The 16,376-nt window shown below is 35.2% G+C and overlaps 1 protein-coding gene across 1 annotated transcript; it reads right to left on the bottom strand.

Moving 5' to 3' along the window:
- Positions 1–1,039: 1,039 nt before the first annotated feature.
- Positions 1,040–1,963, bottom strand: LOC125124213 (olfactory receptor 1019-like). Its single transcript, XM_047774359.1, has one exon. The coding sequence runs from the start codon at positions 1,961–1,963 to the stop codon at positions 1,040–1,042; it is 924 nt and encodes a 307-aa protein (XP_047630315.1).
- Between the last annotated feature and the right edge of the window lie 14,413 nt (positions 1,964–16,376).

Below are 16,376 nucleotides of genomic sequence, written 5' to 3'. Positions count from 1 at the left end.
TTCCTTCTTTTACAGAGTTTCAGATGAGGAGAAGAGGATGTATAATTAACATTTCATATTCTTATATGGCTTAAATTATCTATTGAGAAGCAGAAACTATTGGTTATTCTGATATCATAATTATTCCAACATTATTACCATTCCATTCAAAGATGTAATTCTTTTTTTCTCCATGGAACTTTTTTTATTATAGTGAAATATACATTAAATATTTATTTTTCTTTCCTAATTACTCTGGCTATAATTCTAGCACTAATTTTCATAAGACTGAGTGTTGAAAATGGATGGGCACATTTAACCATAGCTCCTTACCATAGAAACAAAGGTTTCAGGTATTCATTATTGAATATTATATTAGCTTTGGGCTTGCCTTATATGTTCCTTACTATGTTGAGGTATGTTCCCTCTATACCCAATTTATTGATAGTTTTCATCATGAAAGCATGTTGAATTTTGTCAAATGCTTTTCCTATATCTGTTTGTGTGATCATATAGTTTTTACCCTTACTTCTGTTAATGCAGTGTGATATATTTATTAATTTGCATATATGCTGAATGATATCCCAAGAAAAATCTCACTTGGTCACAGTGTATGATCTTTTTAATGTGTTGCTGAGTTAGGTTTGCTAGTATTTCGTTGAGGATTTTTTCAACTATGTTCATATAATTATTACTATAGTTTTATTTTCCCACAGTGTCTTTGGCTCTGGTATCAGGATAATTCTGGCATCATAAAATTAGTTTGGAGGTATTCCCTGGTCAATTTTCTGGAAGTGTTTTAGAAGTGTTGTCATTCATTCTTCTTTAAATGTTTGGTACAATTCACCAGTGACTCCATCTGGTACAAGGCTTGTCTTTGTTGGAAGTTTGTTTTTATTTTTTTACCACTTTAATCTCCTTACTTGTTAGTAACATGTTCACATTTTCTATTTCTTAATTAATCAGTTTTACTAGGTTATGTGTTTCTAGAAATATATCCATGTCATTTAGTCATTTAGCTTAATATTCAGAGACATATACTTAATAAAAGAAAGATAATCTATTTGGATGGGACAAATAGTTTTTTCAGAGCCACCTGCATGTCTGTGTTTCTCAGACAGTAAACAACAGGATTAAGACTGGGTGTTAGAATGGAGTAAAACACAGACACAAGCCGTCCTTGAAGGGGAGAGTAATGAGAAGTAGGTCTTAGATAAGCTATGCTCCCAGTGACATAAAACAGAATGACAGCAGTAAGATGAGAGGAGCAAGTCGAGAAGGCCTTCCAGCGGCCACCAGCACAGTGGATCTGAGCGATGGTAGAGATGATAAGAACATAGGAGATTATGGTGAGGGCAAAGGCACCAAGAATAATACACCCACCCACTGCAAATCCAACTTCCTCATTGGTGTGAGAATCACTGCAGGAGAGCCTCATGATGGGGGAGCTGTCACAGAAAAAGTGGTCAATCACATTGGGCCCACAGTACCAGAGGGAGAAAGTGTTGATGGTGTGAAAGATAGCATAGAGAGCCCCGCTAAACCAGGCCACAATAACAAGCTCCATACACATCTTTCTGCTCATAATGACCCCATAGAGGAGAGGCTTGTGGATAGCTAAACAGCGGTCATATGCCATGGATGTAAGCAAGAAGCACTCAGCAGCACACATCATTACAAATAAGAAGAGCTGAACTACACATTCCCAAAAGGAAATGACTTCGGAACCCTTGAGTGAATTGATCATTGCCTTAGGGATGATGACTGTGGTGTAGCACACATCCAAGAAGGACAAATTCTTCAGGAAGAAGTACATGGGAATGTGGAGGTGGCTGTCTCTGGTCACAGCTGCTATAACGGAGATGTTCCCCAGGAAGGCAAAGAGATAGATGAAAAGGAAAAATATGGTGCTAATAAGCTTCAGTTCAGGAATGTCTGAGAAGCCCTTCAGAATAAATTCAGTCACAGTGGTCTCATTTGTCATTTCCTTTCCAAGTCATGGCAAGAAAGAATCAAATAATATTCAAGATGGATGTGGTCTTTGTCATATTTAGTACAAAACACACACTCACAAATTAGTCCATGGAGGTGGTCAAAAATAAATTGTTCTCAGCATGGTTCATGAGTTCCATTTACTCTTATTTTTTCTCTCTTGCTCTTTCACTGCTAAGTCTGAGCAATAAGAAATTATAAATAAATGAAACAGCTATGTATTTCTTAAGATACTATGGTTATATGTATGCATGATAAAAAACAAGCTTTGAAATGACGTTAATTATGCAAAAGATGAAATCATTATAATGATTGGCTAACAGGGACTTGTCGTATAGCACAGGGAACTCAACCCAATAGTCTGTGATGGTCTATATGGGAAAAGAATCTGAAAAAGAATGGATGTGTGTTACATTGTTGTACAGCAGAAATTATCACAAAATTATAAATCAATTATACCTCAATAAAATGTTTATTTTTTCAAAACTATAAAAAAATCAACTTATTCACTAATTATCCACTTAAAAAGTGTTACATTTACTACGTTAGGTAGAGATTGTCAGATGTGGTGGGGGGAGATGAAATGGCTATAACACAAATGCTTACAAGAGCTGGTAGTGATGGGATTACTAAGGGTTTCTCTATGAGTTTTCAGTTACTCTAAAGTCAAATCATCACATGTTTTTTAGTAAAAATATATGTGATTTTAGCATAACTTTTCCTAATTTCCAAACATAACAACTGCAGACTGAATTTGACCTAGTCATGCCTGCTACATGCATGACTATACCTAGTCCATCGGTCTTCTCTTACAGTAGAAATCTTGCTAGACTATGATCTTGAAAACCACAGTTATGGGTCTTTTTCCATGAACAGCATGTGGATAGTGACCTGAAATACTGGCACATGACTGTCCTGTTTCAGCAACCACCAGTAGTAAAGATTGCCTCCACCTGTGGCACTTGAGTGGTGGCTAGTTCATCACTCTCACTACACCTTGAAAGAGCCATAAGAACCCTCACAGGACCTAACATTTTGAGAAGAACAGGAATGTGAGTGTAGAGCAAAAGGCTCTGATTTCAGGATGAGAAAGTCAGCTGACCTACATAATTCAAATGAAAGGAAGGTGTTATTCTGAAATCAGTCTTAACCAACAATAGTGCAATAAAAACAACTTGGGACCTATTTAAATTTGATTTTGTAAAATACTGACTTAAAATTTGTTTTGGATGAATTTGTCACCTCTACAACTTTTAGTGTTCATATTATACCTTTTGTGTTATTCTAAGTAAATAGATTTTTAAAACATGAAAATTATCACTTATTATAAAAGATTTTTATGGCCTAGAAACTCTGAAGTTCATATATGAAATATCATTGTGTTTATCTTTGGGAATGGAAATGGAATAACAATAGTTTCCAAAAGTTAGAATGAATACCTACTGGTATTTTTTAAAAAAATAAAATATTATCAAAATTATTGCAAGAACTAACTTGAGTTTTATAGTTCTAATATTTTGATAAAGCTATAAAGGAGAAAATATGTGAATTTTGGAGGGGCTGTTATAACAAAGTAATATATATGGATAGCTTAAACATGAGAAATGTAGTGTTTCACAGTTCTGGAAGCCATAAGTCCTACATGAAAGTGTTGGCAGGGTTAATTTCCTTGATGTCTCTCTCCTTGTTCTGTAGATGAATGTTTTCTCTCTGTATATATCTTCCCATGGACTTTCTTCTGGGTGTTTTTACATTAAAATGTCCTCTTCTTATGAGAACAGAAGTCATATGAAATTGAAGCTCAGCACAAAAACCTCATTTTAACTTAAAAACCTCATTGAAAGCCTTATCTTTAAACTAAGTCACATTTTGAGGTACTGGGCTTGGATTTCAAGATGTGAATTTTAGAGAAGATAAAACTCAACCTATAATGGTCAGTAAGAAAAAAAGCACATTACAAGTTATCTTTGTGGAAGACTGTCATGTCCAAAAACTACTCATCTAGAAAGACAAGATCTGGAGGGAGGGCAATCTGATCTGCCTGACCATAACACTGTTTCTCAGAGACAGGGAAGACTGCTAAATTCAGATTAATTTTTATTTGCCCTCAAGCATGAATTGAGTCACCTTTGCTATAACATTTGCCCAGAGTAAGAGTAATCTTTTCCTGATTTACTCTAATATCCAGTCAACGAGAGGGATTGAAAGAATATGTTTTGAATGTCATATAATGGTGGCCTCAGGGTGACCTGATTTCAAGCTTAGCTAATAATAGTTACATTACTTAAATTCTAAGCATAATTTCTTAAAATTTAAATTAAGGAGAGTATATTTATGTCTTAAGTTTGTCTTGAGAGTTAATGAAACTCTGTGGATCAAGCTCACTGTTTCCTCACTGGCCTAAAGAAGGAGTTTGGACACAATGACTTTGGGATCCCATTCTGACATAACAGCCTCAGAGTCAAGCAGAATGTCCAAGAGTGGCCACAAGAAAACAGAAAACTTCACTTCTGTACTTTCAGTTGCCTCCATTGTGCTCTCTGCTGGAGCTGACTCCTTCCTCCATGGATCTCTGCCTGGCTCACTCCCTCCTTTACATCATCTTTCCCTAAGTTGATAGATACCTGATGCCAATCACTCAGATCTCAATACAATAGAATATTATTTCTGCTAGTGATGTCTGGATTTAAAACTGAATGTTTTCTTATCAGTGAAATATGTTTACCTTTATTCTAGTCATTGAGCATTAACGTATGGGTGTAAATTATGGTTTAAGGATAAAATGAATTTATTCCTGACAAGGAGGTTCTTTGTTAATTTGATGAGTCCTTGTGTTTGCATAAAACTAAAATGGTGGCATTTTCATTACATGCATGTTAGCAGAGAGCACATATGGCTTTCATACACATGTATTAAATCATGTTTAAATACATTATTTCTCAAAATATTAAATGCAGAATTTTATCATGTCTACTTTGATCTTAGTGCTTGTTGAATTCAAAGAAATAAGCTGGTGAGCTTTGCAAACCATATTAGAATCAGCAAATAATCCAATGCACACACTGGTAATAGAGCTAGCAGTTGTTCTAACAGCAGTTTTCTTTTTTAGCAGGCCTTATTACATTTCTGTTAATTCCTTCACCTATGAGGCAAAAATAAGTATATTCCTTGCCCCCATTGTTTATTATGAGAAGCTCAATTAGATAATGGACATAAAATAATAAATACATCTAACAAATAAATCTATAATATTACCATTTCTTTTTAATGAACATACAATAAACAGGTAAGACAACATATAAAAGATAGTAAAAACACAGAGACACGCATTCCACCACAAAGAGAAATTTATAATTATGAATGAAGAATAGAATTTTTCATTGACTCATTTCTACACAGCTACTTACTTTGCACTTTCTTTTTGCCAGGAATTATGTTTGGAATTTTTTATAATCCTTCTCACTTCTAATCCATTCCTCCCTATTTATCTATAGTATCTATTTTTATGCTGTCTTTTTATGAAGAAAGTGTTATCCATGAGGTCATACATGAACAACAAAAATGTCTGCAAGAACATAGCACCTTTTTTCTTTTTACATCATTTAACAAAAATTGAATGTTTAAAATATCATTGGTGCAGTTTCTGTTGTGGCTCAGTGGCAACAAACCAGACTTGTATCCATGAGGATGTGGATTCAATACCTGGTCTCGTTAAATGGGTTAAGGATCCAGTGTTGCTGTCAACTGTGGTGTAGGTTACATATGTGGCTTGGACCATAAGTTGCTGTGGCTGTGGCTGCAGCCAGTAGATGCAGCTCCGATTCTACTCCTAGCCTGGGAATTCTCATATGTTATGGGTTTGGCCCTAAAAAAAGCAAAAAAAAATCATTGGAGTATAAAAATAAATACATTATAATTTCTGCCTTTCAAGTGCCCATAATGTATTTTAAAGGTGTATAAAGTATTACATAAAATGTATCCGATTATTAATACCAAATGTTATATATAGTAAGGACACTACATAAAATGAAATTTGAAGATACATATATAATTATTTACAATTACAATTTATAGTATATATCAATTATTATATATATACTTTTGAAATATATGTGAAGTTTGAAATTCAGAAATGACTAAGATACATCTATCTCTTTATTTATCTATGTAGCAGATATCATTGTGTGGTATAGGTATTAAAGAAATCTAGGCACCAGTGAAAACTTTCTGAGTTGTTGGTTAAGTAAATTTTAAATTACAATATGAAGAATGGGAAGGAGTTTGAGTAAATGAAAATTTCCAGTTTCCAGGTGGAGGAAAGATTCAGGGTTATGGAGATGGAATTGTAAATGACACACATGAATGAAATTAGCATTTGTATCATCTGTGGTGGATAAAGAATTAAGAAATGATTTAAATTTCCATGATTTGTTAAAATTGCATAAATGATCTTTTGATTACATAATTTCATGTTTCCACTATATAAGTATCTGTAGAAACAACGGTTTAAATGGTCTTCCTCATAACATATCAACAATCACTCCAGAGATGATCGACCAAGCCTTAAATATAAAAATTCATACATTAAAATGAATAAGAGTATACTACCTGGGTAGTTTATTTTGATGGTTAATCATTATAATTATTGATCATGTAGATAGAGCCAGATAAAGGAATGATGAGAATAAAATAAAGATGGGACAAAAATAGAAATTTGAACTGAAAAAAGATGGTTATATGGATCATGTAAGCACTTCCAAAGATAAGCATTAATTATAAACAGAAGTAAAAGGCATGAGCCAGAGCTATGAGCAAAGACATTCTATATGAAAGCAGTTCCAATACCAACTCACTCATAAACTTCTGATGCTGGTAGACTATCACCTTGGATGATTGCACAAGGATTCTTCCCAATTATCTGAGTGCTATAGGATTTACTGTGAGAATTCCTTTTGTACATAATAACAATGTGAATAATTAAACTACCCACCAGTTTTTTATATTAGTACCTTTTATTATTTAAACTCTGGTATCAAACTCACTTGAGGACCAAACATTTGCAATCCCAGAATGTGGGCTAATTTTTATTCCCAGACATTAGACCAGTCAGCATGGATAGGTTAGATTTCCCTGGGGCTAAATTTGGACAACAATTCCAACAACTCATAAAATTGGGCAAATCAGACTATCCAGTAATTAGTTATTTAGCCTATATGTATAAAAATTCATCCTAAGTGCCCATTTACTTTTAGAAAATTATTCAAACTTACTAATAGAAAAGTTAAAATTAGACTTTCTATACAATCTTTTGAATTGTTTGGACTTATTTAACCAGTCAAATGCATTTTGTGATGCAATGTTTCAAGAAGGCACATTTAAAACCCAATGGCTAGTCTGATGTGTGTGTACCTAAGTAATGAATTCATGTAGCTCATAATTTTTTCACATTTAGAGAACACTTTGAACATAGTATATATTAATGTTTAAGACATAGCCTAGATAATTTTTCCTCCATTGTTCTGTAATTACCTTTTTTTTCCTTTTCAGGGCTTCACCCACAGCATATGGAAGTTCACAAGCCAAGATACAGCTGCCAGCCTATGCCACAGCCACAGAAACACCAGACCAAGCCATGCCTGCGACCTACACCACAGCTCACAGTAACTCCAGATCCTTAACAAACAGAGCAAAGCCAGGAATCAAACCCCCAACATCATGGTTCGTAGTTGGATTCGTTTTTGCTTGCACCACAATGGAAATTCCTATAATTATCAATTATTGCAAAGTAAATCTCTTGTTTTGACATAAACAAAATAACAATAAATTCCTTTCTTTTTCTTTTTATTTTTTATTTTTGTAATTGTTATTTTCCCAATATAATTTTTTTTCTACTGTACAGCATGGTGACCTAGTTACCCATACATGTACACATTCTATGTTCTTATATTATCAGCTCCATCATAAGTGACTAGACAGAGTTCCCAGTACAATACAGGAGGATCTCATTGCTAATCCATTCCAAAGGCAATAGACTGCATCTATTAACTCAAAGCTCCCAACACACCCCCTCCCCCTTAGTAACCACAAGTCTGTTCTCCAAGTCAATGATTTTCTTTTCTGTGGAAAGGTTCATTTGTGCTGTATATTAGATTCCAGATATAAGTGATATCATATGGTATTTGTCTTTCTCTTTCTGACTTACTTCACTCAGGATGAGAGTCTCTAGTTCCAATGTTGTTGCAAATGGCATTATTTTTTATGGCTGAGTAGTATTCCATTGTTTATATACACCATGTCTTTCTAATCCAATCATCTTTCAGTGGATATTTTGGTTGATTCTATATCCTGTCTATTGTGAATAGTGCTGCAATAAACATGTGGGTGCATGTGTATTTTTTAAGGAAAGTTTTGTCCAGATATATGCCCAAGAGTGGGATTGCTGGGTCATATGGTAGTTCTATGTATAGATTTCTAAGGTACCTCCATACTGTTCTCCATAGTGGTTGTACCAGCTTACATTCCCACCAACAGTGCAGGGGGGTTCCCTTTTCTCCACAGCTCCTCCAGCACTTGCTATTTGTGACATTATTAATGATGGCCGTTCTGACTGGTGTGAGGTGGCATTTCACGGTAGTTTTGATTTGCATTTCTCTAATAATCAGGGATGTTGAGCATTTTTTCATGTGCTTCTTGGCCATCTGTATATCTTCTTTGGAGAAATGTCTATTCAGGTTTTTGCCCATTTATCCAGTGGGTTGTTGGCTTTTTTGCTGTTGAGTTGCATAAGTTGCTTGTATATTTTAGAGATTAGGCCCTTGTCAGTTGCATCATTTGAAACAATTTTCTCCCATTCTGTAAGTTGTCTTTTTGTTTCTTTTGGGTTTCCTTTGCTGTGCAAAGTTCCAATGGTCTCATTGGTTTATTTTTGCTTTGCTTTCTGTTGCTTTTGGAGTCTGACCTGAGAAAATATTCATAAGGTTGATGTCAGAGAATGCTTTGCCTATGTTCTCTTCCAGGAGTTTGATGGTGTGATGTCCTATATTTAAGTCTTTCAGCCATTTTGAGTTCATTTTTGAACATGGTGTGCCCTCATGTACAAAATACTCTTCTGGTTTCAATGATTTGCATGCAGCTGTCCAGGTTTCCCAGCAATACTTACTGAAAAAGACTCTTTTCTCCATTTTATATTCTCACCTCCTTTGTGACCATAGGTGTCTGGGTTTATTTCTGGGTTCTCTATTCTGTTCCATTGGTTTGTCTGTTTTGGTACCAGTACCACACTCTCTTGATCACTGTGGCTTTGTAATACTGCCTAAAGACTGGGAGAGTGATGTTATCCTGCTTGGTTTTGTTCCTCAGAATTGCTTTGGCAATTCTGGGTATTTTGTGGTTCCATATAAATTTTTGGATAGTTTGCCCTAGTTCTGTGAAAAATGTCATGTGTAATTTGATAGGGATTGCATTGATATCTTTGGGTAGTATGGAAACTTTTACAATATCAATTTTTTTTCAACCCTGGAACATGGGATATCTTTCCATTTCTTTATATCTTCTTTAATTTCCTTGACTAATGTTTTATAGTTCTTGGCATATAAGTCTTTAACCTCCTTGGTCAGGTGTATTCCCAGGTATTTGATTTTTTGGGGTGCAAATTTAAAAGGTATTTTATTTTTGTATTCCTTTTCTAATATTTCATTGTTAGTATACAGAAATACGCCTGATTTCTGAATGTTAATCTTATATCTGCTACTTTGCTGAATTTGTTGATCAGTTCCGATAGTTTTTGGGTTGAGTCCTTAGGGTTTTGTATGTATAGTATCGTGTCATCTGCATAGAGTGACAGTTTTACCTCTTCCCTTCCTATTTGGATGCCTTTTATTTCTTTTGATTGATTGCTATGGCTAGGAATTCCAGTACTATGTTGAATAACAATGTTGAGAGTGGGCATCCCTGTCTTGTTCCAGATTTTAGTGGGAAGGCTTTAAGATTTTCTCCATTGAGCATTATATTTCCTGTAGGTTTGTCATAAATGTCTTTAATTATGTTACAGAATGTTCCCTATATGCCCACTTTGGTAAGAGTTTTTATAATGACTGGATGTTGGACTTTGTCAAATGCTTTTTCTGCATCTATGGAGATGATCATATGGTTTTTGGTTTCCTTTGTTAATGTGGTGTATGACGTTGATTGATTTACATATGTTGAACCATCCTTGTGAACTTCAGATAAACCCCACCTGGTCGAGGTATATGATCTTTTTGATATGTTGCTGGATTCGGATGGCTAAAATTCTGTTGAGATTTTTTGTGTCTATATTCATCAAAGATATAGGCTGATAATTTTATTTTTTCGTGGTATCTTTGTCTGGTTTAGGAATTAGGGTGATGGAATCATGGAATGTTTTTGGGAATGATCCTTCTTGAAACTTTTGAACAAGTTTAGGAGGTTGGGTATAAATTTCTCTTTTTATATTTGGTAGAATTCTCCTGTGAGGCCATCTGCCTTGGACTTTAATTTGTAGGGAGTATTTTATGACATATTCAATTTCATTTCTAGTCATCAGTCTATTCAGTTGATCTACTTCCTCTTGATTCAATTTTGGCAGGCTGTAGGTCTCTGTAAAGTTGTCTATTTCTTCTAGGTTGTCAAAATTTGTTGGCATACAACTGTTCATGGTATTCTCTCATGGTTTTTTGTACTTCAGTATTATTCTTTTTAACTTCTCCTTTTTCATTTCTTATTTTTATTATTTGGTTTTTTTCCCTCCTCTTCTTAGTAAGTCTACCCAGAAGTTTATCAACTTTGTTTACCTTTTCAAAAAACCAGCTTCTGGTTTTATTGATATCTTCTATTGTTTTTTGAATCCCTATTTTATTGATTTCCTCTTTGATCTTTACGATTTCCTTCCCTCTGCTGATTTTAGGTTTTTCTTGTTCTTTTTCTAATTCATTTAAATGGTGGGTTGTCAATATGATATTTTTCTTCATTTTTGAGGAAGGCCTGTGTTGCTATGAATTTCCCTCTAAGCACTGTTTCTGTGGCATTCCATAGATTTGAGTGGTTGTGTCTTCACTATCATTTGTCTTGAGGTATTTTTTAATTTCCTTCTTTATTTCCTCATTGAACCATTGGATTTTTAGAAGTATGTTGTTTAGTTTCCATTTAGTGTGTTTTTCCTCATTTGTTTTCCTATTGTTGATTTCTAGGTTCATGCCATTGTGGTCAGAGAAGATACTTGAAAGAATTTCTATACTCTTAAATTTGTTGAGGTTAGCTTTGTGCCCTCGTATGTGATCAATTCTTGAGAATGTTCCATGTGCACTTGAGAAGAATGTATATTCTGATTTTTTTGATGTAGTGTCCTGAAAATGTTAAGTCTAAAGTTGCTATTGTTTCCTTTAGGATCTCTGTTACCTGATTGATTTTCGGTCTAGAGGATCTGTCTATTGATGTGAGTGGTATGTTAAAATCTCCTACTATGATTGTATTCCCATCAATTTCTCCTTTTCTATCTGTTAGTATTTGTTGGAAGTATCAGGGTACTCTAATATTAGGGGCATATATATTTATGATTGTAATATCCTCTTGAATGGATCCTTTAACCATTCAATACTGTCCTTCTTTGTCTTTCTTTATGGCCTTCGTTTTAAAGTCTGTTTTGTCTGGTATCAGGATTGCAACTCCTGCTTTCCTACCTTGTTCATTGGCATGAAATATCCCTCCCCCACACTTTCAATCTATATGTGTCCTTTGCCCTACGGTGAGTTTTTTGTAGGCAGTAGATTGAAGGTTTTTGCTTTTTTATCCAATCTGCCACTCTGTGTCTTTTGATTGCAGCATTCAGTCCGTTGCCATTTATGGTGATTATTGTATTGACATGTATTTATTGCCATTTTAAACCTGTTTTTCAGTTGATTCTATGTTTCTCTTTTTTTCTTTCTTTTTTTTTTTGTTTGGATGGTTTCTATTTATTTTATGCTTGAGTGTTTTCAGTTTTTGTGAATGTAATGCTCAGTTTTCATTTGTGGTTGCCCTGTTTTTTAAGTATATTAAAATATTCCTATATCTGCTTGCTTTAGCCTGATAGTCATATAGGCTCAAATACATCATTAAAATAAAGAAGAAACTATTTTTTCTTACTTCACTTGCCCATATTGTATGATTATGATGTCTTTTTTAAATTTTAAACATCTTCATATTTAGATCTGTATGCTGGCTTATTTAAGTGACTGCTCTCTGACTGTGGTTCCTCCATCCTAGTTCTTCCCTTTTTTTTAATTTAGAGAAGACCTTTTATTCTTTCTTTTAGAATGGATTTTGTATTGCTGTACTCTTTTAGTTTTTTTTTGTTGGAGAAATTCTATACTTCCCTTTCTATTTTAAATTATATTCTTGCTGGATAGAGTGATCTAGTTTTCAGATTTTTTCCTTTCAACACATTAAATATCTCTTGCCATTCCCTCCTGTTGAGTTTCTGTTGAGAAATCAGCTGATACTGTTATTGGGTTCCCTTATAATTAACACCTTGCTTTTCTCTTGCTGCCTTTTGCCATATTTATTGTAATATGTCTTGGTGTTGGTCTATTTCAGTTCAAATTTTTTGGGGCCCTCTGTGCTTCCTATATCTTGAAATCAGTATCCTTTAGATTTGGAAAGTTTTCTGACATAATTTTTCAAATATGTTTTCAATCCACTTTCCTTTTTCTTGTCCTTCTGGAATTCCTATTGTGTGTAGATTGGCATGCTTTATATGAACCCATAGGTCTCTTATATTGCTTTCATGTTTTTTCATTTGGCTTTATGTCTGCTCTCCTGATTGGGCAATTTCAATTTTTCTATCTTCCACATCACTCACTTGTTCTGCATTATTCATTCTGGTCTTTATTGCATTTTTTTTTCAGTTTGTATCTCTGCAAATAAATTTTCTATTTTTTATTGGCTCCTCATATTTTTTAGTTCTTTTCTGAGGGAATCTGCATTACTGTTCACATCCTCTCTTAATTCATTCAGTATTTTCATTATCTCCCTTTTTTTTTATTTTCCCACTGTACAGCAAGGGGATCAAGTTATCCTTACATGTATACATTACAATTACATTTTTCCCCACCCTTTGTTCTGCTGCAACATGAGTATCTAGACAAAGTTCTCAATGCTACTCAGCAGGATCTCCTTGTAAATCTATTCCAAGTTGTGTCTGATAAGTCCAAGCTCCCAATCTCTCCCACTCCCACCCCCTCACATCAGGCAGCCACAAGTCTTTTCTCCAAGTCCATGATTTTCTTTTCTGAGGAGATGTTCATTTGTGCTGGATATTAGATTCCAGTTATAAGTGATATCATATGGTATTTGTCTTTGTCTCTCTGGCTCATTTCACTCAGTATGAGAGTCTCTAGTTCCATCCATGTTGCTGCAAATGGCATTATGTCATTCTTTTTTATGGCTGAGGAGTATTCCATTGTGTATATATACCACTTCTTCCGAATCCAATCATCTGTTGATGGACTTTTGGGTTGTTTCCATGTCCTGGCTACTGTGAATAGTGCTGCAATGAACATGCGGGTGCGTGTGTCTCTTTTAAGGAGAGTTTTGTCAGGATAGTTGCCCAAGAGTGGGATTGTGGGGTCATATGGAAGTTCTATGGATAGATTTCTAAGGTATCTCCAAACTGTTCTCCATACTGGCTGTACCAGTTTACATTCCCACCAAGCATCCAGGAGGGTCCCCTTTTCTCCACAGCCCCTCCAGTGCTTGTTATTTGTGGACTTATTAATGATGGCCATTCTGACTGGTGTGAGGTGGTATCTCATGGTAGTTTTGATTTGCATTTCTCTTATAACCAGCGATGTTGAGCATTTTTTCATGTGTTTGCTGGCCATCTGTATATCTTCTTTAGAGAACAGTCTATTCAGGTCTTTTGCCCATTTTTCCATTGGTTGAGTGGCTTTTTTGCTGTTGAGCTGTATAAGTAGCTTGTGTAGTCTAGAGATTAGGGCCTTGTCCATTGCATCATTTGAAACTATTTTCTCCCATTCTGTAAGTTGTCTTTTTGTTTTCTTTTGGGTTTCCTTTGCTGTGCAAAAGCTGGTCAGTTTGATGAGGTGCCATGGGTTTATGTTTGCTCTAATTTCTATTGCTTTGGGAGACTGACCTGAGAAAATATTGATGAGGTTGATGTCAGAGAGTGTTTTGCCTATGTTCTCTTCTAGGAGTTTGATGGTGTCCTGTCATATATTGAAGTCTTTCGGCCATTTGGAGTTTATTTTGGTGCATGGTGTGAGGGTGTGTTCTAGTTTCATTGCTTTGCATGCAGCTGTCCAGGTTTCCCAGCAATGCTTGCTGAATAGACTTTCTTTTTCCCATTTGATGTTCTTGCCTCCCTTGTCAAAGATTAATTGACCATAGGTGTCAGGGTTTATTTCCGGGTTCTCTATTCTGTTCCATTGGTCTGTCTGTCTGTTTTGATACCAGTACCATGCTGTTTTGATGACTGTGGCTTTGTAGTGTTGCTTGAAGTCTGGGAGAGTTATGCCTCCTGCTTGGTTTTGGTTTCTCAGGATTGCTTTGGTGATTCTGGGTCTTTTGCTGTTCCATATAAATGTTCGGATTGTCTGTTCTAGTTCTGTGAAAAATGTCCTGGGAAATTTGATAGGGATTGCATTGAATCTGTAGATTGCTTTGGGTAGGATGGCCATTGTTACAATATTGATTTTCCCAATCCAGGAACCTGGAATATCTTTCCATTTCTTTACATCTTCTTTGATTTCTTTGATTAAAGTTTTATATTTCTCGGCATATAGGTCCTTTACCTCTTTGGTCTGGTGTATTTTGTGAGGTGCAATTTTGAAAGGTATTGTATCTTTGTGTTCCTTTTCTAATATTTCATTGCTGGTATACAGAAATGCGACTGACTACTGAATGTTAATCTTCTATCCTGCTGCTTTGTTGAATTTATTAATCAGTTGAAGGAGTTTTTGGGGTTGAGTCCTTAGGGTTTTCTATGTAGAGTATCATGTCATCTGCATACAGTGACAGTTTTACCTCTGCTCTTCCTATTTGGACGCCTTTTATTTCTTTTGTTTGTCTGATTGCTGTGGCTAGGACTTCCAAAACCATGTTGAAGAGCAGTGGTGAGAGTGGGCATCCCTGTCTTGTTCCAGATTTGAGTGAGAAGGCTTTCAGTTTTTCCCCATTGAGGATTATATTTGCTGTGGGTTTGTCATAAATGGCTTTGATGATGTTCAGGAATGTTCCCTCTATACCCCCTTTGGCGAGGGTCTTGATCATGAATGGATGTTGGACTTTGTCAAATGCTTTTTCTGCGTCTATTGAGATGATCATATGATTTTCGACTTTTCTTTCGTTAATGTGGTGTATGATGCTGATTGATTTGCGAATGTTGAACCATCCTTGTGAACCTGGAATGAACCCAACCTGGTCATGGTGTATAATTTTTTTGGTATGTTGTTGGATTCGGTTGGCTAAGATTTTGTTGAGAATTTTTGCATCTATATTGATCAGAGATATTGGGCGATAGTTTACTTTTTTGGTGGTATCTCTGTCTGGTTTTGGAATGAGGGTGATGGTGGCATCATAGAGTGTCTTTGGGAGTATTCCTTCTTCTTCAACCTTTTGAAAGAGTTTAAGGAGGATGGGCACCAGATCCTCTTTATATGTTTGGTAGAATTCACCTGTGAAGCCATCTGGGCCTTGATTTTTATTTGTAGGGAGTGTTTTTATGACCTCTTCAATTTCATTTCTAGTGATGGGTCTGTTCAGTTGGTCTGTTTCTTCTTGGTTCAGTTTTGGCAGGCTGTAAGATTCTAGAAAACTGTCCATTTCTTCCAGATTGTCAAACTTGTTGCCATATAGTTGTTCATAGTATTCTCTTATGGTTTCTTTATATTTCTGTGGTACCAGTCATGATTTCTCCTTTTTCATTTATACTTTTGGTTATTTGGGTTCTTTCTCTCCTCTTCTTAGTGAGTCTAGCCATGGGTTTGCCAATTTTGTTTACCTTTTCAAAGAACAAGCTCTTGATTTTATTAACTTTCTCTATTGTTTTTTGAATCTCTATTTCATTGATTTCCTCTTTGATCTTTATAATTTCCTTCCTTCTGCTGACTGTAGGTCTTTTTTGTTCTTCTTTGTCTAGTTCGTTTAGGTGGAGGGTTAATTTGTCAATTGGAGATCTTTCTTCTTTTGTGAGAAAGGCCTGTATCGCTATAAATTTCCCTCTGAGCACTGCTTTTGCAGCATCCCATAGACTTTGAGAGGTTGTGTCTTCATTATCATTTGTCTCAAGGTATTTTTTAATTTCCTTCTTGATTTCCTCATTGACCCATTGGTTTTTTAGTAGCATGTTGTTTGGTCTCCATGTGGTAGGTTTTTTTCTCTTTCCTTTTCCC

The sequence above is a fragment of the Phacochoerus africanus genome, chromosome 4, assembly GCF_016906955.1.
Source record: "Phacochoerus africanus isolate WHEZ1 chromosome 4, ROS_Pafr_v1, whole genome shotgun sequence".
NCBI lineage: Eukaryota > Metazoa > Chordata > Mammalia > Artiodactyla > Suidae > Phacochoerus > Phacochoerus africanus.
The sequence above is the reverse complement of the archived record's forward strand: the minus strand, read 5'-3'. Positions and strand labels throughout refer to the sequence as shown.